This window comes from Crinia signifera, chromosome 9 (assembly GCF_055691185.1).
Source record: "Crinia signifera chromosome 9, ASM5569118v1, whole genome shotgun sequence".
In the NCBI taxonomy this organism is placed as follows: domain Eukaryota; kingdom Metazoa; phylum Chordata; class Amphibia; order Anura; family Myobatrachidae; genus Crinia; species Crinia signifera.
This window is the reverse complement of record NC_139225.1, coordinates 38,026,961-38,050,820: the sequence shown is the minus strand read 5'-3', so window position 1 is coordinate 38,050,820 and position 23,860 is coordinate 38,026,961. Positions and strand designations below refer to the sequence as shown.

The 23,860-nt window shown below is 43.7% G+C and overlaps 2 protein-coding genes across 6 annotated transcripts in view; one reads left to right on the top strand and one right to left on the bottom strand.

Annotated features, from left to right (window-relative positions):
- Positions 1-864: 864 nt before the first annotated feature.
- On the bottom strand, positions 865-20,191 carry FAM3A (FAM3 metabolism regulating signaling molecule A). Of its 5 annotated transcripts, none has more exons than XM_083158861.1 (10): positions 20,034-20,190; positions 16,960-17,035; positions 14,127-14,237; positions 13,630-13,653; positions 9,322-9,445; positions 5,820-5,878; positions 5,409-5,459; positions 4,264-4,348; positions 2,898-3,024; positions 865-1,986 (listed from the first exon to the last, which is right to left on the bottom strand). In XM_083158861.1, the coding sequence occupies exons 2-10, from the start codon at positions 16,970-16,972 to the stop codon at positions 1,888-1,890; spliced, it is 693 nt and encodes a 230-aa protein (XP_083014987.1). In that variant the 5' UTR covers positions 16,973-17,035; positions 20,034-20,190; the 3' UTR covers positions 865-1,887. The 5 variants fall into 5 exon arrangements, with proteins under 5 accessions (XP_083014987.1, XP_083014990.1, XP_083014988.1 ...); XM_083158864.1 differs by having other exon boundaries at positions 20,084-20,127; XM_083158862.1 differs by lacking the exon at positions 20,034-20,190 and adding an exon at positions 19,955-19,994.
- A 1,975-nt stretch (positions 20,192-22,166) lies between these two features.
- The window catches only part of LOC146035427 (ceramide kinase-like), an 85,191-nt gene continuing 83,497 nt past the window's right edge, over positions 22,167-23,860 (top strand). Inside the window, exon 1 of the mRNA XM_083158860.1 lies at positions 22,167-22,312. The gene's annotated coding sequence lies outside the window, so the exon portion shown is untranslated. The remainder of the gene's footprint in view (positions 22,313-23,860) is intronic.

The window sequence follows — 23,860 nt, the reverse complement described above, 5'->3', positions numbered from 1 at the left end:
TCACAGCGTACAATCTCATATCTTGTTCGTATGAACCCTCTATGTTACGTTATGTAGTTTACATGTATGTCACAATAGTCCTCTCAGCAATATTCCATAAGTGTAGATACTTGAACAAAGCAGCATATTCTGCAACAGGTCATGAGCCCAGACAAACATTACTGTAGAAGCATATAAGCAATCTTTCAGTGTGAATAATTCAACACTGTATTTCAAAAGGAGTAATGACTGAAAAGAGAGAACAATGTGGATGGCACGTCAGAGCTTAAATCAGCAGAGAATAAGATAGAATGCTATGGAGAAACCACGCAGTGGATGTGCATACATATTTCCAAAGCACCAACTAGTCTATATATACACGTAAAATCAAATGTGACCTTCAGCACTACCCAGAAAAACTGCCTTATTTGACTTAAATAACTTCGTGTTCAAGGCAGAGGTGCTGCGGCACCAAAGGTCGGCGGTAAAAGTATTTATAGACAATGTAATGGGCTAAACAATGTAATGGGCTAAACCAGTTCTAGTGGCAGGATCTGACAGCATTGAAGGCGGTTTACGTCCAAACAGATCAGACTTTATTGGCCATGGATTGTCAAATTCACGGCCAGTTCTCGAAATTCCGCAGCCATTTTTTTGTCATCCCATCCACTTTCCGATACTTGACAGTCAGGACATTGAATTCTGACTGTCTAGTTCCGGTCACGCGGAACAAAAATGGGCCAGGATTCCAACTGTTGGGACAATCAGAGAGTCGGAACCCCGGATTGAATATTCACCTTAAGGAGAGGTCCATGACAATGCATTTTACAACTGGTCATGCTCAATGCCAAAGAACTATTTATGTTTAAAACAAAAACTCAAGTCTTAAGAAAAGGTTCAATTTATTGTACAGTAGAAGTGACATGCCGGTGTTAAATCCATTCTTAAAAAACAAACAATAATTAGGGGAAGCATGTCAACTAGCCTCGTTTGTCAGTGATCCTTTCCATTCTCATTTGCAATTGATACACACTCACTCCTTTCCAGGTCGCAATAGCAGTTACACATAACACACATCCCTCCCTCTGAATCACATCATTCTATATCAAACCTGCTGAGCTCCACCCTATGTTCCGAGTCACAGTGTTTGTCTATGTTTGTGTGTGTAGTTAAACAATCATCTCTGGTTATCTTCGCATTCATACTCTCTAATATTAAAATAAATAAATCTGTATCCAATAATAGTATTTAAACGGTCGGTCATGTGCTGGTCCCGGACCTATCGTGCGGCGGAGTAATCGTTGCGACATAACACGAAATTGCTCACCCTGCAATATAAGTGGTAACGGGGCAAATGCTAGGGCAGATTGAAGTGTGTGGTTTGGATGTGGAGGAGAAGACCATGTCGGTTCCATTGTTGCAAAGCAGCACTCCAGGATTTCCCCTTGCTACTCTGGAGGTATCAGCCTGAAATCTGTTCGAATGCACAATTAAAAAAAATATCATCTGGAATACACGGTTGTGCTTACGCAGAGGTTTTAGCCCTATATAACGTTGCATCATTTCAAGCCGGCCTGTCATTTTCTTTAGCCGAAGATGCGATGCTGACCGCTGGAAATGTAAAGGAGACATGCGCTGGGAGGTTTGAGAGTGGGGCGTAAATTGCACCTTTCTTTGATGACCACATATATGTTGAAGTGCATGTGGATTTTAAAGACTGTTTAGGTCATATTCCAACCTGATAAAACATTGCACCGCTATCAAAAATCCCCATCCAGAAATGTCCGAGAGAAGTAGATCGGCCCAGGAGAAGTCCAAACAGCATCAGGAGAGAGGGCCAATAGGACAGCTGTCAGGCCAGTACACACAAGATCCTGCTTGGGTTATGGATCGATCTGCAGTTGCCTTTCACTCAAGGTCCAGAGTGCGCTGGGGTACGCAGCCCTCCAACTCCACAGCTTCTGGCCAGCCTTCATATTTGTTAGTGCTTTTACTGTTCTTCATTAGCTGTGGGAAAGACGGCAAAAAGAAAATCTAAGAACGGACACAGGTTTCGGCTTTCGTTGTGGAATGGTGTGGCTACTAAACTCACTCCGGTATAAGAATGATGACAGCTTTCATGCATACATCTATAACATTAGAATAGAAATTATAAGTTTTTTGTGTTTTAGGTCTCCAGACAGTCTTGGGGCCAGCCGCACCTAGCGAAGCCAATCCCGGGGCATTTTTTTCAATCCAGAAATTTGGGATTGAAAAATGCTCAATCCCGGGATTCCCGGAATCGGCTTCCCTAACAAAAAAGAATGCCCAGCCACCCTATGTAATTACTTGCATGGCCGGAAGCCGGGCTGCTGTTGCAGAGAGCTGGGCAGGTGCAGCATGGAGCCGGGCCAGGACAGTGGTGCGCCAGGGGTTGCCTGGAACAGGTGACATCTGTGCCGGTACAGCGATAGGGCGGTGCACCTGGGGGGCAGGCAGAATGGCTGAACAGCTGTGTGGCCTGAGCAGCATTACCTGTGACTAAGTCATGCTGTGCAGAGCTGGATAGCCGAGGAAGGGAGAAGCCAGGCAGCGTCAGAGAGAGCTCAGATGCTGCCCGGCATTAGTACCACATGGTACATTTCACTGCCACCAGCTGCAACAAAAAAGTTCTTCTCTGGACTCAAATTGTACAGTGCAAAGAGCTCTGTAGACCTGGGTTCCAGGGCAAAAAAAAGTACCAATGCTTTATATACATGCCTGAAAAACACAGAAGTAATCCAGAATGGTAAATGTATTACTGCAGAAGGACAGCTTATAAAAATGTAATGTAACAAATAAAAAGTGGATAATAAAAGTGAATCTCTCAGCAGATGGAGATGAATAAACCGTGCTATGTAGCTATAGAACAGTCCAGTTCCTGACACAACTTACTATACCTGTTCAAATGGAGACTTATCCTGGACCCCCTTTGCGCCCACAAAGACCCAGCTATCTCTGAACGCCACATCCTTGGACGACGTGCTGCCCAGCTCACTGAACATCTTCCTGGCATCCTCCGTCATTCTTGCAGAGAGAAACAAACACAAAGAACTTCAGACTACAAAGTAAAGTTTGGTTTGGTTTTCTACCCCGGAAATCCTAAACAATCCGTATTACTCTGACACAATGGGGGTTATTTTGGTTCACTCTTTCTGACAAAATCCTTCTTGGATGGACAAAACCATGTGCACTGCAGGGGGGCAGATGTAAAATGTGCAGAGGGAATTAGATTTGGGTGGGGTCGACAAGCCTTAAGTCGACACTTGAATTAGGTCGACATGGCTAAGGTTGAAAGAGTTGGAAGTTCGCCACAAGCATTAGGTGTACAATGGCAAGGTCGACAGTCAATAGGTAGACATGAGTTTTTCACGTTTTTTTGTTGAGCCGACATGTGGTATTTTACGCCATAACATCCACTAGGGCATCCACGAGTGCAACGAGGCACTGTGCCTAAAGCATGGCGACTATGTCAACATTTGAAGGGAAAAAAAACCTTGAAAAACCTCATGTCGACTTTTTGGTAAGAATTCAGATGACATAAAAAAAAAAAAAAAAAACTCAGCATTTTGTGCTAAACAGGAAAGAAACAATATAATAAATATATATATATATATATATATATATATATATATATATATATATATATATATACACATATATATATATATATACACACACACACACACACACACACACACACACACACACACACACACACACCTTTTGATTAGTCAATCACATAATTGTCTTCATTTACGAAGATGGGAGCTATTGAGGATGGGATGTTGCCCACAGCAACCAACCATAATCTACGTATTTATTTAGCGTCTTCTAGAAGAGAAGTAGGAAATTGCTTTGGGCAACCAGATTCTATCTTTACTAGAACTTCCATCTTAGTAAATAAACCCCAATATGTCCTGAACTAAAAAGTATTTTAAAAATAGTAGTCAGCAGCTGTGGTTGTTCCTCCGATCCCCCATCTAATATTAATCTAATCCCGCACAATTCAACCACCTGTGTGGCGGAACACCGGTATTGTGGCATTGGACAGCAGCATATGGCACACAGTGAGAGAGGGGGAGAAATGTATTCTCCATTATCAAATACACGTATGGCAGCGATTACACACTGCAGCTTCAATTCTTATTAGGGATCAGTGTAGTATATAAAAAGATGGAAAAAAAATGCAAACCGATGTACAGTAGGATGACACCTGAAGTTACAGGAGGCCTAACGAACATGCACAACGCATTACACACTCACTTTGTGGCTGGGTCATCATAAGAAGCCAATAGCACCAAGGTTCCTTCATGTAGGGGGCGCAGGAAATTCAGTAGCTGAGACACATCTAGACAAGAAGCGGTAACAGATTACAGATATGTATTATGTGTATACCACCCTTTAATGACATATTGCTCAATGTGCACATACATACAAACAAGGTACAATTAAAAACACATTTCAGAATAAAATAAATTTACAAAAGTTGGTTCTAAGGCCAGTTGGGTCAAGCGATGACTACAGGTTGGGTAGACAAAAACCGAGTATCACTGCTCCTGAAGTGCAGGACAATGAGGAGGAGGGTGTCTTCCTCAGGAGCGCCAGTTAGGGCTCATCCACACAAGTACCCTATCAGGTGAACGAGGCTATACCAACTTTCCCCTGCCGGCGATATTCTGCCCAGGCTGCAGATGTGAGAGTCACCTGACTGCATATAAATCAGCTTACATACTGTAGCTGGGTATGGGTCATTGGGTTGACCAAATTAAGGTCAACATGCATTGGGTTAACAGGGCTTCGTTCAACATACAAAAAAGGTTGGGGTGGCTAAGGTCGACACAAGCATTAGGTCTACAGTCAAAATATCAACATGAGTTTTTGTCAGTCGACATACACAACAAAAAAATGTGCACCGTGTGGCCCGCTACACTATTATATTCTCCCTCCACGCCCTAGTGCAGAGATGGCTAACCTGGTCACTCCAGCTGTTTCACTACACATCCCAGCATGCCCTGCATCAGTTTCACTATTTGGCCATGCTTTAACTGATGCAGGGCATGCTGGGATCTGAATTGAACAACAGCAGGAGTGTCAATGTTAGCCATCACTGCCCTAGTGGATGGTAGGGCATGAAACACAGTTTGTCCGCAAAAAAAGAAAAAAATTATAATGGAGAAACTCATGTCGACATTTTGACATAAGCAGAAGGTTGACCCAACGACCGTATGCCCAGTAGGTACCAGTAATTTTCCAACTCCTAACTGGTCTGAACTCTGCTTCAGACAAGGTGTCCCCATGAGTCACGATATCAAACCGTTCACATTAAGAAGAGCTTATGTTAATCACCCTCCAAAAGCTGGATTTTGCTTTAAACACATTACCTGTGCCATCTGTACAAATCAACTTACCTCCTTCCCACATGTCAAAAGATTTGGCCTCAATAAGTTCTCCGTTCACTCCTGGAATTGCAAAGTGGAAACAAACCCGTTAGTATGCACATTAGTATTTGCCCAGAGGCAGAAGTAGAATTTACTGGGTCAGAATTCAGTCAATTAATGAATTAATATGCAGAGCAGATGACAACTTCAATCTCACAGATGCCTGACCTATATTCACATAGCTGTTATTCTCAGTAGAACTGGTAGGTAACGAGATACATACGTGTAATACAGCCAGACTGAGGGGGCTATTGATGTATCTTCCCTGCTCTCAGGCCCAGTGCACCCGTGTTAACTAAGTGTAGCAGATCCCACCCATAGAAAGTAAGCTTTACTAGACGTTCACGGCTTGGACAGTGTTACACGATTCAGGAGCCTTACCGTTCACCAGCGCGATATTCAGTCCTCTGCCCACGTTGTTGTTAACGCTGCTCATCAACCTAAAACAAGATAATAAGGATGTGGCCTTATCGGCAAGAAAACAGAACAGCAACACAGCTGAATAGAATGGGCGCTCTCCAGCTGCTGTGAAACTACACAGGTCCTAATAGCAAAACTGTGGCACGAATGCTGGGATGTGTAGTCCCACAGCACTAGGGCCGCTTGTTGAATACCCTGCCTTAGATTCTCTCTGGCAAATCTGGCTTGTCCCAGAAAAACTCATGTAGCGTTGGAGTGAATTAAGGATGCAGATCCTGGGATCAGGATTAGTGGGATCCTGGATAATGTTGGGGGGGAAGAGGGAGAAAGGGACTGGAGGTCCACACACAATTGGGTAGTATCCCTTTTATAATTTTTAGGGATTTTTACCTATGTGGCCGCCTTTTTTGATTATAATTTGGCGGGGGTGCTATCCGGGCAAAGATAAGAACGATTTTTGACAGAGGAAAGAAAAGAGTTTGCCCAGTGGATGCACACCAAAAAGATAAGAATTTATTCAAGAAGAGAAATATTTTTATAAAATATTTTTATAATTTAAAAGTTAAACTTTTATTAATTATGGTAAAAAGAAGGGAGGACGTTGTCCTGTGCAAACTTTAAACATATAGGATTGCACAGGATGACCCCCTTCTGCGGCTTTTGAAAGTATTTTAGAGGTTAAAAATAAGACATACATACACACAACATGTGTGTGTGACGTGCTTGTGCATGAGAAAGAGAAAATGGTGTTTGTAGGGATTAAAAGAGTTTCCCTTTGGCTTGTTAGTGTTTTATGATGCTGTGAGTTTTTGACATCAATTATCAGCCTTTATTATCCAGCATGGCTTGGAAAAAATATATACATGTAATCCCTGTGGGGAAAAAATCTATTATCCTTTTCTTGGGATTTGATTTTTACTTACAATAGATTTTGCGCCAGAAAAAAAAGGGGGGTTTGATATTTATTTGTCAATACTTTAAATTTAATTACCTATAGTTGGTAATAAATTGGTATTTTTTTAATATATTCAGGTTATTGTGTTTTACAGTGATTGATTATATATTTCTCCACTGATTTTCTGGCTTTTATTCTTTTTGCAATGGATTTGTTGCCATCTAGTGGATATTCTTGGAAATTACATGCAATTTATTGTATTTATTTAGCTTTGCAGGAGTGATACTTTACTCAATTTGTATTTAGAATATACTTTGTATCTAAATCTCCTCATGTTATTTTTTCATTAGTGTTGGCCAATCCTCACTCAGCTAAGCGTCACATGGTTAGGACTTTTTGCTAGTCCTAACCATGGGCCTTATTTTGGTTCATTCTTTCTGACAAAATCCTTCTTAGATGGGCAAAACCATGTGCACTGCAGGTGGGGTAGATGTAACATGTGCAGAGATAATTAGATTTGGGTGGGGTTTTACTTCAAAGTGAGATCTATATTGCAGTGTAAAAATAAAGCAGTCAGTATTTTCCCTGCACAGAAACAAAATTACTCACCCAAATCTAATTCTCTCTGCACATGTTACATCTGCCCCCCCCCCTGCAGTGCACATGGTTTTGTCCATCTAAGAAGGATTTTGTCAGAAAGAATGAACCAAAATAAGGCCCATGTGACGTTTAGCTGACTGAGGATTGGCCAACACTTATGAATAAATATCATGAGCAGGGGACAATCGGCTTGCGGTCCTGATGAAGCAGCGTGTGAAACACGTGTAGACCCCACCACTTGTTACAATGCTGCAAATAATGCTATATGTAAAAATGATTACTTAGGGATATATTCAATCTCCGTCGAGCATCTCCCGTGGGGGAGATGCTCGACGGGCCCTATTCAATGCTGTCTTCCCCGACAGCATTGAACAGGGTTTCCTGCCAGAACGAGCCCGACATCTCTAGCTGTCGGGCTCGTTCTGCCGAGAACAGCCGGGAATTGACGAGATGCCGGCTGCATCTCGTCACTTCCCGGCCGCAACTCGCGGCCACGCCCCCTTCTCGTCCCGCTGCAGGCGGGACATTGAATCCCGCCTGCGTGTTCTCGGTCGAGCTGACCGAGAACGGGACTGGGTCACGGCAGGCGAGCAAGCTCGCCTGCCGTGACCTGAAGATTGAATATCCCCCTTAGTGAAGTTAATACATACTAGTAAAGAAAGTCCTCCCTTCTTTTTACAATAATTAATTAATAAAAGTTAAACTTTTAAATTATACAAATATTTTTCATCTTGAATAAATTCTTATCTTTTTGGTGCGCATCCACCGCGCAAACTCTTTTCTTTCCTCTGTCAAAAATTGGTGGGATCCTGGGACATAATTGCTAAACGTGGAGGCTATAAGCAAGTGCTGGGATGCTGCTAAATACAGCAAGCCTTGAGAAATGTATGACTATGTAGCAGGAGGCATCTATTACAAGCAGACGCTTCCCGCTGCAGTAGTTCTCAGCGCTGCATCATGGTCTCGCTCTCCCACCAAAATGGTGCCACACAAGCTGCCCGTCACAGAGGCCAAGAAATTTCATAAACTCTTCCCACACACCCTGAATGGTGGCGATATGCCTAGTTTTATAACAAATGGAGATTTACGATACCCCCCTCCTCAAATGGCAGCAGACTGCCACTCGCTGATCGTATGTGCGACCAGCGACGGCAGCAGACTCAGAACGGTCCTGCGCATGCACGTAGTGCTTTTTGTATGACAGGGCAGTTCCAACCTGCACCTGAATGAGCCTCACTGTGGTGCAGATTTAGGAAGCCTGGCGAAGTGATAAAAGTGGAAAGAGATATATCCAAGAGAGGATATAGAGAAGTCCTTCTGGGCGGGGCACAAGTCTAATAGTATAACGAAGGGTTAAAAATTATCTTTTATTTAGTAAATAGTAATCCCTCAAACAAGTGGGGAATATAATAAATACAAACAACAAAGAACATGCAGACAGACAAAACAAAAATTATGGTATGACCCCTTATGAACACAAAGTTCGAAAGTAAGGGGGGGGGATTAACCATATGAGTCAATTTGCGAGAAAGCAGTGAAATATTTGGCTAAGTATTCTGTACACCAGGATGTATAGATATGGTTTATCAGGAGTAAGTCAATATTTAATTGTCTCCCTTTTTTTAAGGGACAAAGTGGTCAGTGATAAAGTAACAGCCAATCAGCTCCTAATTCTCATTTTTTCAAACCCTTCCTGTAGCTTAACAGATAGGAGCTGATTGGCTGCTGCGTTATCCACGGCCACTTTAATCACTTCTCCTGCCTTAATAAATGTGCTCCAATGTGGTATATTTTGTGGACAAACGCTGTATCACAGGCGCTCATTTTTTTTTTTAAATCAGACCTCGCACAACCCAGTGAATATCTGATTGGCTGCTGCAATTTTCTGATATGTGCATACTTTATGATAACCCTCATGTACGGCACATCTGGTGCAGCAGTCCCACAGGACGGGTAGTTAGGACTCACATTTTGTCTTCCAGGCAGATTTTGGGACCAATGACATTCGCTGCTCCGCTCACCACTCGAAAAGCAAAGTGCTTGTCAGGACACGGCTGTGGTAAGCCACACTTATACCTTCTGGGGCGTGGGTCTGAGGGGTGAGAGAGAAAGATGATGAATTGCGTGAAACACAAATATAGCTGAATAGATATCACAGACAAATAAACAAAGGATGTTCAGAAGGAGCGAATCAATAAGGAGGGCTAGTTTATGTTAGTGCAGAAGTGCAAACAGACCCATCTCTATAGGTAGAACACTGTACAAGTTGTTCTACCTATAGAGATGGGTCTGTTTGCACTTATATGTGTATGAATTGGGCAGCACGGATGGTGTGATGGTTAGCATTACTGCCTCAAAGCGCTGAGGTCATGGGTTCGATTCCCACCATGGCCCTAACTGTGCAGAGTTTGCATATTCTCCCCGTATTTGCTTGGGTTTCCACCGGGTACTCCGGTTTCCTCCCACAATCCAAAAATATACTGGTAGCTTAATTGGCTCCCACAAAATATACCCTAGAAGGTCTGTGTGTGCGTGTACATGTGGTAGGGAACAGCTACCACTGGGGCAGGGACTGATGTGAATGTTAAAATATACTCTGTAAAGCGCTGTGGAATATGTATGCGCTATATAAGAACGGTTAATAACTAAATAAAAATAGATTGGTCTCACCCATGTCAGATTTCATCAGGTGGGGTATTTAGAAGACACCTGTGTAACCATGTTCATTGCGCACAAATAACCCGGGTCCCACCCAGTTGTTGCCAGGTCGAACCAGGTCACTGTGCGGTGTGAAAGGACCATTTGAAAAAATCCAGGTCTGTGTTAAAACAAGGGATTTACACAAGTCAGACCCAGGTTGCTGGGCGACTAGGGTCCCTTTCCCCCTATAGGAGGGAGGAGGCAGTGTCAGCGCCAAGCCCTCATCTAACAAATATTACACAATACGAACTGACAAGAAATGATAAGATGGACTCTTTTTTAAAGTAACAGCACGATCACTCATGATTAATATATTATTAAACTGTAGCTAAAGTCAAACAATAATGCAGAAACACATGTAAAAGCTTAAAACAATGAATGGGTTGCTGATAAAGTAGTAGACCAGTCTTTTTTTGTTGTATCACGGTGCCCTATAGCACCAACATTTTATGCATGGCACCCCTAGGCCAAAAGTTCATGAATTGTGCTTATAGATCACCCTTAGGGTCAGCTAAGAGGTGGCAGACAGGGCTCCGATTCTGCTTGCTCATACATTCTAGAACCGGCACCGTCATCAGCACTGGTTGCACCTATAGGGGTTAGTCAGACCTGACTAAAAAGCCGTATTTTTTTTCTCAAATGGACAAACCATGCTGCACTGCAGGAGGGGCAGATGTAACATGTGCATATAGAGTTAGGGGAACATTTACCAAGATGTTTCACATGGGACGATGTTGCTATGGACAGCCAATCAGAAACTACTTATTTAGCACCTTCTGGAAGATAATAGATATCTGAATGGTTGCTCATAGCAACATTAGATTTGGGTGAGGTGTGTTCCAACTTAAATCTATATTGCAGTGTAAAAATAAAGCAGCCAGTATTTACCCTGCACAGAAACAAAATAACTCACCCAAATCTTACTCTATCTGCACCGGTTACATCCTCCCCACCTGCAGTGCAGCATGGTTTTGTCCATTTGAGAGAAAAAAAAAAGCAGCTTTGCAATCAGGTCTGAAAAACCATGTAAAACATTGACCATACCCAATCTGATTTGGTCGTGGACCATAATAAAACCTGTGCCACCCCTGTAAGTGACCCATGGCACCCCAGTTTGGGAACCTCAGAGATAGATGGTATAATTAGGTGCAGATTGGAGCTTCCTTAGCCCCTAAAGAACACTGTTACGCCAACAGTCGCACCCATCTGAAACAGATCTATGTTTGTGACACCTTGACAGCGGCAGTAATCCATTATTATACCCCACATGATGCTGCCACGGTGTCAGATTTAATAGGTGCACTTATCTGAATTACACTTCTATCTGTGACAACCTGACGGCGGCATGAATATAATAGAGGTGGTTATACCCTATATAATTGTGATATCGTCCGCCGTGTTGCCACTATTTCAGATTTAATAAGTGCACATCATTTAACTACATCTCTATCTGTGACATTCTGATGGCGGCAATAATATATTCGAGGTTATTACACCCTATATAATTATCATATCACCCGCTGAACTGCCAGCATTTCAGATTTTAAAGGTGGACCTGTGGTCTACCAGTCTGTATACACTAATTCCAATGTATTGGACAGACATCATAATAAAGCCCTGTAGACACACACACACACACATCGATTTGCTTTTGATTCGTTGATTGTTAGATTCAAATTTCTATCAGATCTGGCATTAGATCTTTCCATTCGATTTGGCATTAGATCTGTACTTTTGCATTAGATATCGAATTCGATATACATTCATGGTACATTGCACACATTTGATTTACTAGATCGAATTCGATATTTCCTTGGCTGCACAGTAGATTCTGTGAAAACGGGAGCGCGCATCGAATCGAATGTAGATCGAAAGTGACACAAAAACCATTCGATTTCGCTTCTATAAGCAAAATCTAATCGAACATCTGGAAAAAAAAAAAAAATAACAAAATCGATGCATGTGTACAGGGCTTAAGCTCACCACTGGTAGTCCGTGCATAAGCTATGCTAGGTACAGGCAAGCTCTGCATGGAAACACTTTCTAAGTACCGAATAAAGTTTACTAATTGTAACAAAGTTCTATTCACTAAAGCAGCCCATACACGCTGTGATGCGTGCTGTCCCGATGTGTGCTTTGAGGTGCGCGCTCCCGCGGCATCTCATCGCACAGTACACAAAGTATGTGCTTGCACATACTTTTAGTACTTAGTTTTCATCACATTGCATGCACAACGTGCGCACAGGCAATGCAATGTGATCCCTGCTAATTAAGCACAGAAAGCACACCCGTATCGGGACGTGTATGGGCAGCTTTAGGAAGATGTCATTTTGTCTCCCACATCCAAATAGAAACTGTTGCCACACATAGACAAATCTTGATACGCTAAACTGCACCAACATTATAGAGACTTACCAAACACACAATAAGTCCCCGCACGTGCTGTTTTTAAACACGCACTATTTGCACTTTGTATGTCATTTGTATGTTATTTTTATATTTCGCTACCATAGAGGCTACATTTTATTGCTATGAATTCTTTCTCCATGGTGCACCAAACCACGACACACATTTCTTTTCTTTGTGCATGTTCCAATAGGATAGTGTCAGTGGTAGCACACCCCTGAAAGATACGGATCACCATTGATTATACAAATAGGGGGTCATGTTATTCATCATCTGATTGTGATATTAAATCCTGTGCGGCAGACTCCTCCACTCTGTCTCCCCTAGAGAAAGCAAAGCCTGGGAAGTGGCCATGACCCTTGTAACTGGTGAACAATTAGGTGCAACTGAAGGAAAAATAGCACTTCGGGACGGCATTCTCTGCTCTTGGTGAAGCAGCCTTGGTTAGGCAGAAGCACACACAGATGGAGCGCCCTTCACTCAGCACTGGGGCTACCCAGAATGCCCTCTCTGGCGAGCCGACGCTCCATCTGACTGGGACGCGCAAGCATTCCACATGCCAGCGCGTCGAGACGGGGGGGGGGGGGAGCAGGGAGGTGGGATCGGGCAGCAGGGACCGGAGGGGGGCTCCGTAGTAAGGGGACGCTTCCGGCGGCTGGCGAATCTCCACCGCCAGCCCCTGCAAAGATTAGAAGCACTACATCTGTACCTCTGGTGTAATGGTAAGATGGGTGTTGTCTACACATTACCATGTGGACTTTACATCCAAGGCCAAGCCGTGGGCAATCAACTGACCCAATTATGCCAATCATACATAAAATGCCCACAAAAGGTTACCCAGTTAAGGCTCATTCGCCTATCACCTCAAGTGCGCTGCGCATGCTCTGGCCACATGAAGTGTGCACCTAAAACAGAGCAGATACTCAGGGTAGATGTATGAAGCAGTGATAAGGGAGGAGAAGTGAGCCAGAGGAGAAGTAGCCCATGGCAGCCAATCAGCACTGAAGTAACATCTAGGATTTGCATAATATCATACAGAGCAGCTGATTGAGGGAATGCACAGTGCATGGCAACCAGACATCACTTGAGTGCTGATAAGGATATCTGGGATTTTCAGTGCTGGTAGTGGAGCGTTGAAGTTTAGTTAGAGACCCTTGTGCAGATACTCACAGGCAGTACTCCCCACATCGGAACCTGCGGACAAGGAGTACAATTAAGCCAACATAGCAAAAATTAACACAAATATCCAGCTAAAATATATATCAAATTAAGAGACACATGGGGCAGATATAGGGCCTTATTCTAGTTCACTCTCTGACAAGTTCCTTCTTAGATGGACAAAACCATGTGCACTGCAGGTGGGGCAGATGTAAAATGTGCAGAGGGAATTAGATTTGGGTGAGTTATTTTGTTTCTGTGCAGGGTAAATACTGGCTGCTTTATTTTTACACTGCAATATAGTTCTCACTTTGAAGTAAAACCCCACCCAAATCTAATTCTCTCTGCACAAGTAACATCTGCCCCACCTGCAGTGCACATGGTTTTGTCCATATAAGAAGGATTTTGTCAGAAAGAGTGAACTAGAATAAGGCCCATAGTCAGGGGAACAAATATTATGCAGTAGAATTCTATGGAGCCCAGAGCAACATTCACGATGACCTACTCACCACCCATAAGCTGTTGTACCCGAGGGAAGCCATTCTGCGTTCCCAGCATAATTCCAGCCAATATCCATGTCAGACCCACCGTGAGGAGAACCACAATGATACGCACAGGACCTGCAGAGAAAAAGCCAGGCCAAATACAGCGCTTGCCAAGGTTGCAATGCTTTTCATGCAGAGCTGAGCAGCCTTGTAGTAAATGCAAAACAACTAGGGGAGCCTATAAACATATTGGACGCTGGGCTTCAGTCAGGTTTTTTTTTTTTTGTTTTTTTTTAAATAAAGCAAAAAAAAAAAAAGTCACTTGGGTCTGGAACAACCCATGTTGCCATGCAAGGGGAGCAAATGCATTTATATTTTTTTTCTGTGTAGGGTAAATAACAGCTGCTTCCGCATGTAGCCTACACGTTATAACAGCGTAATTTTTATATTGAGAAAACAATGATGGTGTCACACTAAGCGATCCCACACATAAATGGAAAAAAAGCAATCTTTCTTACATAAATATTTTCTATATAAGGAAGAGGGTTTGGAATGGAGTCCTGATGATATTTTGAAAGAACTCAGAAAAGACAAATATAGTGCAGACGTTATGGTCACCATAGATAATTAAAGTTTTGTTATCCCACTCACACAGTTGTAGGTTTTATAAAGGCACAATGGGGACACTTAGGTCCTGCATAGATCCCTCTGATACCAATGGTGGAATTCAGGAGGTATCTGGAACTTAGAAGGTGTATATAGTGCAACACTGTATAGGTAAAAATACACACTTTTATTCCAGGTTTACACTCACAATAACAAATTAAAAAAAGGCATATAACACCACAGCGGGTGTATCGCACAGGAAGGTGGATATCAGCCAGGGATAATACTTGCTGCTGGTTGATATCCACCTTCCTGTGCGATACACCCGTGTGTGGTGTTATATTCCTTTATAAAACCTACAACTATGCACTAACGTCTGCACTATATTTGTCTTTTCTGAGTTGTTTCAGAATATCATCAGGTCTCAATTCCAAACCCTCTTCCTTATATAGAAAATATTTATATAAGAAAGATTGCTTTTTTTCCATTTATGTGTGGGATCGCTTAGTGTGACACCATCATTGTTATCTCTGTACATCTCAAACTTTGGTGAATTTTTTTTAGAGCTGCACCCCACCAGGTGGCGCATTTAGGAAATTTTTAAATTTTTGTCTTTTTTTGTTATTTTTATATTGCAACTGAGATTTTAGTTTGATTTTGCACACAAAACTCTTTGCATGTTACGGCTCCCCTGCGGTGCTTCGTGGTCTTGCCCTTTTTTTTTTTGCTTAGCTAACAAACATGAATCAGGGGGTTATGGTAGATTAGATCTACAATGTCTAGGTCTACAGTCATAGTCCACTAATGGTCGACATGGTCCAAAGGTCGACATGAGGTTTCATGTTTTTTGGGTGTCTATATCGACATAGGTTGACATGGACACTGTAAGTGCACCGCATCCCCTCGCATGGCTCGCTACACTCACCATGCTTCGGCCTCTGTGGCTCGCTGAGCTCGTCACACTACTATATTCTCCCTCCAAGCCGTAGTGGATGGTAGGGCATGAAATACCACCTGTCGGCTCACAATTTTGTTAAAATATGCAAGTCGACCTAGAGTCAATCTATCATGAGTCCTGATACTGAATCAGGCCCAGTGTCAGAAGTACAGTAGGAGAAGACCGCATTAAGGGCCTTAAGCAGCCCATACACGCTGCGATGCGGGCTGTGCTTTGAGGTGCGCGCTCCCGCGGCACCTCATCGCACAGTACAAAAAGTATGTGCTTGCACATACTTTTTGTACTTTGTTTTCATCACATTGCATCGCATTGCATGCACAAGGCATGCACAGGCAATGCAATGTGATCCGTGCTAGTTAAGCACGGAACGCACGCCCGTATCGGGACGTGTATGGGCGGCATCATTCAGATCTGAGCTCAGTACACATTTGTTTGGAAAATGGGCAAAACCATGTGCACCGCAGGTGGGGCAGATGTAACATGTATATAGAGAGTTAGATTTGAGTTATTTTGTTTGTGTGCAGGGTAAATACTGGCTGCATTATTTTTACACTGCAATTTAGATTTCAGTTTCAACACACCCCACCCAAATTTAACTCTCTATACATGTTAGATCTGCCCCACCTGCAGTGCACATGGTTTTGCCCATTTTCCAAACAAATGTGTACTGAGCTCAGAACTGATTAGGCCCTAAGAGTGATTGAGTCACATGTGGTAGGACTTATTGATCAACCTGCAACTTTGTATAAGGGCTGTGTACATCCATGTGGCTGAATGTGCAAGGTCTGAGACAGCCACCTTGAATATCTATGCACAATTTAATACAGACCGGAGGATACTTAGACTCCACCCTGGTTCTCGCCTTCAAAACTTATACCGGCTCTACTGCAGGGGCAGTGTCTCTGCGTGGAGGTGGCCTCCTATACCTGCGGCTGTGCCTCTTAATGCAGACATGTCCATGACACACCCACATTATTTTCTAGCCCCTCCCTGCGGCTGTGCCTCTTAATGCAGACATGTCCATTACACACCCACATTATTTTCTAGCCCCTCCCATTTAAAACCTGCCCTCAACCCAACAACGCCTTTGTTCAAAGTGTTCAGATATTTTACACGTGCGCAGATGCAACAAATGGCTACGTGAACAACGGCGCTGCATAGACGCACACTCAGGAGCAGCATCTCTGGAGCTCGTCTGCACAGGTGTATTCCTTTTCCAATTACAGAGAGATCGCTGCAATCGGCTGATGAAAACAATACAGAAGAACCCACAGTCAATGTTGGCAAGCTTACCTGCTAAGCGCATATTGCAGCTAGAAGGCACAACACCGGCCAGGTACGCTGGGCTTACTCCCACTTCCAGCCGTCCCTGCATAATAACAAGAGAAGTTCATATAAAGCATCTACATCCTATTTTGTAACTTGCTAAGGTCACAGTGTTTGTATATGCAACATTCATCAGATAAAATCAGGTGGCAAAAAAAATAAAAGGGGGAAAGTCAAAGTAAGGTCAGCTACAGCAATGGTGGAGTACAGCTATCAAGGGCTCAGGTTAGTGGTGAAGGATCAGGCGTCAGCATCGCATGCCTTCAGTCATTTCCATCTCTTACGTCTTCACAAAAGACCACTAGAGTACGCACTTAAGCCCATACACACTAGGGGACCCAGGCTGCAGCAGATATAGTTGACAATAATGGTCGCAGGAGCGAGCAGCCGATATTGCGTGTACAAACTGAACGAAATCTGTAAACTACATCGTTCAGTGAAGTCACCGGGACCTACTGAACTTGCTGGTCGTTTGGCTATATACCCAAATTGACCTGCATGTTCAGCAGACAACAAGGGACGTTAACAACACGCGGGAGCGGACATCGTTAACGATATTGAGTGTACAAACTTGACGATATTGTGAAAGATATCGCTCAAAAGGCCCTATGTAAGCGATATCTTTCACAATATTCTGCAGTGTGTATGGGGATTTAATAATTGTGTCAATGTATTAGGCATTACATAGTAATTATAGACACTTGAAGCGCGATCCTCTCCATCCATAGTTACAGGAGATATTCTGGCAACTCTAGACACTTGCTGGACAACTTATTGGGCAAAACATATAATTAGCATTTTTGCGTAACTTGTGATGATAGCACAACCTTAATTGTCAGGTGCAATGTGGCTGTGAACTGAATCTGTCCCATACTTTCCGCACATTCAGTTTAAATATATTTTTTCTACAATGCTGTAAATTCACTGTGGAGGTAGTCCAATGTTACCGCCCATACGCACTCGCCTGCCAGCTTTATTCACCTGGGGGTGGTGAGCTGAAATGCGCGAAAAGTCACTTGTTTGAGCACTCAAATGGGACTTTTCACATTGCGCCCATTCGTTTGGCTAGGTATCCAACCATAAAAAGCAGGACATGCGCTTTCAAAAGGATCAACTTTAGATGGGAGATCGGGAACGATTCATTAATTGAATACGGCCCAATGAATAAACATTATTAGCATTAACTATGTTGACCATCCTATACTTTAAAAGGCTTATGTAGGGTACTGATAACCCTTTGTATTGCAGTATGTGCATTATTATTTTTAATGTCTGTAAAGCGCCTTGAGTCCTGTTGGAGAAAGTGCGCTATATAAATAAAACTTACTTACACACCAGAACAATCATGATCAAATTGTAAGACAATCGTATGATGGACGAACGATCTGTTGAAGCACATGATCTGCATACGATCTGATCACAATCAGTACCCAGTTGAAGGGATCTTTTACAAATTATGACTACAGCATGTAGGATCTCCAAAACGACCAAACGTCCAGCAGGGACGCACATCAGATCAGAATCAGATCTAAACCATGCCCAATTTACATACAATCGGTCAAATTGCATCAAATTGATGGGATTGAGGCCAAATCGTTCTGGTGTGTACCCAGCGTTATGCTGCTCTTTACCTCAATGGGTGATTCAAGGGTTTTGTTTGCTGGTGGCCACTAGTTGTGCCTAATGGGCCCCATACATCAGCAATCACAATTTATGGATTTTCAGATATAGGGATATTTTGGCCAGATAAATGGATTTTACAATCTATCTGACTTTGCCCACACATTACAGATTTATTTCAGTGATCGGCAGATTTTTTTATCTAAAGATTGCATATTCATATCTGGAAATTGCCCCAATCGATTGTCATTTCAGCTGTTCATAATGTAAATAGATGAAGAAGACAAATTGGGAATGCCCACACATCTAAAAAAGATCTGCAGATAATACCAGATTATTAAACATGTTTAAAAACCTGATTAAGCAATCGATTGGCGATTTTGATTGCCAAAAGGGGGAGCCCACACATCTAAAATTAATTGTGGCAATCATCTCCATAACTTAAAAAATTGTCACAATTAATTGCTGATGTATGGGGCCCTTAACAGTGAAGCTGTGGGAGCGCACACATTACGGATATGCTGTTATTTTGATGAGTTTGGTAATCCATTTAGTAAGTTAAAATAAATAATAAAATCTCAGAAGGGCATTGGCCTGATTATTATTATTTTTAAATAGTGCCTACTTGTCATCCTTGGGGTCAGTCAGCACTTGGGCCACCGAAGACACCACCACCGGAGCTATCCAACACACACACGCACGCACAGATGGGTCTAGCACACACCAGCACCTGGGCTATCCAACACACACCCACAGATGGATCTTGCACACACCAGCACTTGGGCTGTCCAAACACACACCCACAGATGGGTCTTGCACACACCAGCACCTCGACTGTCCAACACACACTCAGATGAGTCTTGCACACACCAGCTCCTGGGCTATCCAACACACACCCACAGTTTGGTCTTGCACACACCAGCACCTCGACTGTCAAAAACACACCCACAGATGGGTCTGCACACCCCAGCTGTCCAACACACACCCACAATTTGGTCTTGCACACACCAGCACTTCGACTGTCCAACACACACTCAGATGGGTCTGCACACCCCAGCTGTCCAACACACACCCACAGTTTGGTCTTGCACACACCAGCACTTCGACTGTCCAACACACACTCAGATGGGTCTTGCACATACCAGCACATGGGCTATACAGCACACACCGGCACCTGGTGCCAGCCAGCACACACCAGAACCTGGCCAGCCAGGGCACACCAACACCCAATGCAGCCAGAGCACATCAGCACACAGGCCAGCCAGGACACATATGTAAAAATGCTGTTACTATGATAATAATATATAATAGCTACCCAGTTACAAGTAGCTCCTGTACATACATCACAAGCCTGTGTTGTTTTGCAGCTGCAGTAGAAAATATAGGCAGCAGCCTGGTGTTGGGGCTGTGTATGTACTTACCTCCGCAATATCACGCTATAGCCCCCCTACTGCTTCCTCCTGTGACATACCCGGATGTGTTTCGGTAGCAACCAAGGTAGATGCTATTTCCTAGTGGTCTAAGGGACTTCTGATGACGTCATCTCCATGTGACCCGCTGTCCTCATCAGGGGGAGGAGTCGCAGACAGTGTTCCTATTGCAGATGCAGCACGGTCTGTCGTTTCATGTGATTGTGAGGTGATTTCAAACATAAAACATACATGCACGGGACTCACAGTCACACCCGCCCTGCCCCCCGTCACAGCCGGCAGCGGACCACCATCATCCCCTTCACACAGATTGCACGGCACCGCATGTATTCAAGTTACAACAGAGACTGCACATTCACAACCTGTATTTTATAGTAACAGTAGGGATTGTGCAACCTGTATTCTAGTAACAGCAGATATTGCACCACCTGTATTATAGTAACAGCAGATATTGCACCACCTGTATTATAGTAACAGCAGATATTGTACCACCTGTATTATAGTAACAGCAGATATTGCACCACCTGTATTATAGTAACAGCAGATATTGCACCACCTGTATTATAGTAACAGCAGATATTGCACCACCTGTATTATAGTAACAGCAGATATTGCACCACCTGTATTATAGTAACAGTAGAGATTGAGCCACCTGTATTATATTAACACATACCTCCCAACAGTCCTGATTTTAGCGGGACAGTCCCGATTATCAGGGCCTGTCCCGATGTCCCACCCGCGGGCGGCAGTGTCCCGCGGTGTGGGGGGGCTGTTGGGAGTCCCCCCCCTGTCAGCTGCTAAGCAGCGGGGAATAAACGCTGTGCGCATGCTCACAGCGTCTATTCCCGTAGCCAGGGGGCTGGGGGCATGGCTAGAGGCTCACAGAGCCTCTGGGTCATGCCCCCATAGCGGCAAAATGGGGGCGTGGCCTCGCGGGAGAGCCGCGTGTATAGGCCACGCCCCCAAATTAGGCCACGCCACCGAAAATGTCGACGCGTCTACGGCGCGCAGCAGCGACCCGCCTGCTGGTCACACAAAGTTGGGAGGTATGTATTAACAGCAGTGTATACGCCACCTGTATTATAGTAACAGCAGAGATTGCACCACCTGTATTATAGTAATAGCAGATATTGCACCACGTGTATTATAGTAACAGCAGAGACTACACCACCTGTATTATAGTAACAGCAGAGACTGCACCACCTGTATTATAGTAACAGCAGTGTATATGCCATCTGTATTATAGTAACAGCAGTGTCTGCACCACCTGTATTATAGGAAGAGCAGTGTATATACCACCTGTATTATCGTAATAGCAGAGATTACGCCACCTGTATTATAGTAACAGCCAGGGCCGGGCTGGCCAGGTGGGCCGAATTTCTGCTCTGCAAATGGCCACCAGATAAAACATAGCTGCCGACCTCCTGCACTGAGGACATTTCTAGTGCAGGAGGCCGCTACAGAGAGGTATTGTGGGCCGGATGCAGTGGCGTCACTAGCGGGGGGTGTGGCCTTCAATGGGGATGACACCATGTCCGCACCTAGGGTGACCAACTCATCCCTTTAATCCGGGACACATATTAATTACACAGGTTCTGCGGCTGGGTTTCACCTGGTTTTAAACTGCCACACCTCAAGATTCCATTTCACCTGGTTTTAAACTGCCACAGAACCTGTGTAATTAATATGTCCCGTATTAAAGGGATGAGTTGGTCACCCTGGGGGTTATTCTAGTCCATTCTTTCTGACAAAATCCTTCTTAGATGGACAAAACCATGTGCACTGCGGGTGGGGCAGATGTAACTTGTGCAGAGAGAATTAGATTTGGGTGGGGTTTTTCTTCAAAGTGAGATCTATATTGCAGTGTAAAATCATGCAGTCAGTATTTTCCCTACACAGAAACAAAATAAATCACCCAAATCTAATTCTCTCTGCACATGTTACAAGAATGAACTAGAATAAACCCCCCTATCCGCACCTCTTGCGGATATCCAGACCGAATACCGATAACATCCGCCAGCGGCTGCCGCAGCTCCTCCCTGTACCTTTGTGGGACGTGTGAGTGACAGTTCACAGCTCCAGTACTCTTCCGATCTCTTCTGCAGGCCGGGAAGCAGTGTGTGCGGGGACTCATGTAGGAATAGCATGTGCAGCTTGTCACCAGTAAGTGCGGATCCCCAGCATCTTCTGACACCACCAGCACAGGCTGCATGAGAGGGATTCCGGGAACTGGAGGATTGCACTGGAGGTATCTGCAGTCAGAGTGCCAGGTTAGTAGCCACTACACCCCCCCTCACAGCCTGACTCTATCAACCCCCCATTCCACACCTACTACAGCATTTACTGTAACCAAACCAACCAGCTTGTGGTGTCCTGTGATTATTATTATTATACAGGAGGAGAAACCTGTTGTGGCTGTTATTATATAGGGATCAGCCTGTGGGGTCCAGTTATTATTATAATACAGGGGGAGCAGCCTGTTGTGTCCTGTTATTATACAGGGGGACCAGCTATATGGGGGTCCAGATTGTGTCATATTCTGTAATGGGCTTTATGGTGTGTTCCATAACGTGTAATTCCTCCTTTATCTGATGCCACGCCTCCTTTCCATGAGACCACACCCCATTTTGCCACGCAAGGGTCCCGCCTACTGCGGGTGGGCCTGTGGGCTCAAAATGCCAGGGCCGATTTCTGGTCCCAGTCCGGCCCTGGTAACAGCAGTGTATATGCCATCTGTTTTATAGTAAGAGCAGTGTATATACCATCTGTATTATAGTAACAGCAAAGACTGCACTACCTGTAGAAACATAGAATTTGATGGCAGATAAGAACCACTTGGCCCATCTAGTCTGCCCCTTTTTTAAACATGTTACCTCAAACCATATTTGATCCTTATTTTTTTGTAAGGATATCAATATGCCTATCCCAAGCATGTTTAAATTGTACTACTGCATTTGCCTCTACCACCTCTGATGGGATGCTATTCCACTTATCTACTACTCTTTCTGTGAAGTAATTCTTCCTCACATTTCCCCTGAATCTTCCTCCCTCTAGTGTCAGTGCATGTCCTCGTGTTCTGTTGCTCCTCTTCCTGTGAAGAATGTCTCCCACCTGCACCTTGTTAAAACCCTTGATATATTTGAAAGTTTCTATCATGTCCCCTCTTTCCCTTCTCTGTTTTAAAGTATACATATTAAGATCTTTTAGTCTTTCCTGGTACGTTTTGTGATGTAGGCCATGCACCATTTTAGTTGCCCTTCTTTGTACAGTCTCTAATGTATTTATATCCTTCTGGAGATATGGCCTCCAGAACTGAACACAATATTCTAGATGAGGTCGTACCAATGACCTATACAGAGGCATTATTACTTCTTTCTTTCTACTGCTGATACCTCTCCCTATGCAACCAAGCATCTGACTTGCCTTCTTCATTGCTTTGTCACATTTTCCTACTTGCCTTTAAGTCCCCTGAAATAGTGACACCTAGATCCCTCTCTTCCTCAGTGAAGAGGCGCCCTGTATTATAGTAACAGTAGATATTGTGCCACCTGTATTAAAGTAACAGTAGAGATAGCACTGCCTGTATTTAGTAACAGCAGAGATTGTGCCACCTGTATTATAGTAGGACAAACAAAATCGTAAAGCAAAAGTCCAGTGCTAAAAATCTGGTGGCACTATCTTAAGGTATTACAGTATAAATACTGAATTGTAACATTATGTAGTCTAGTCAATGCTGCTGTTTTGTTTAGGACCGCTCATCGTCCCAACTTTGGAGAAAAAAAACCACAGTAGAAAGGACAAAACTGTGCAGAGTTTGG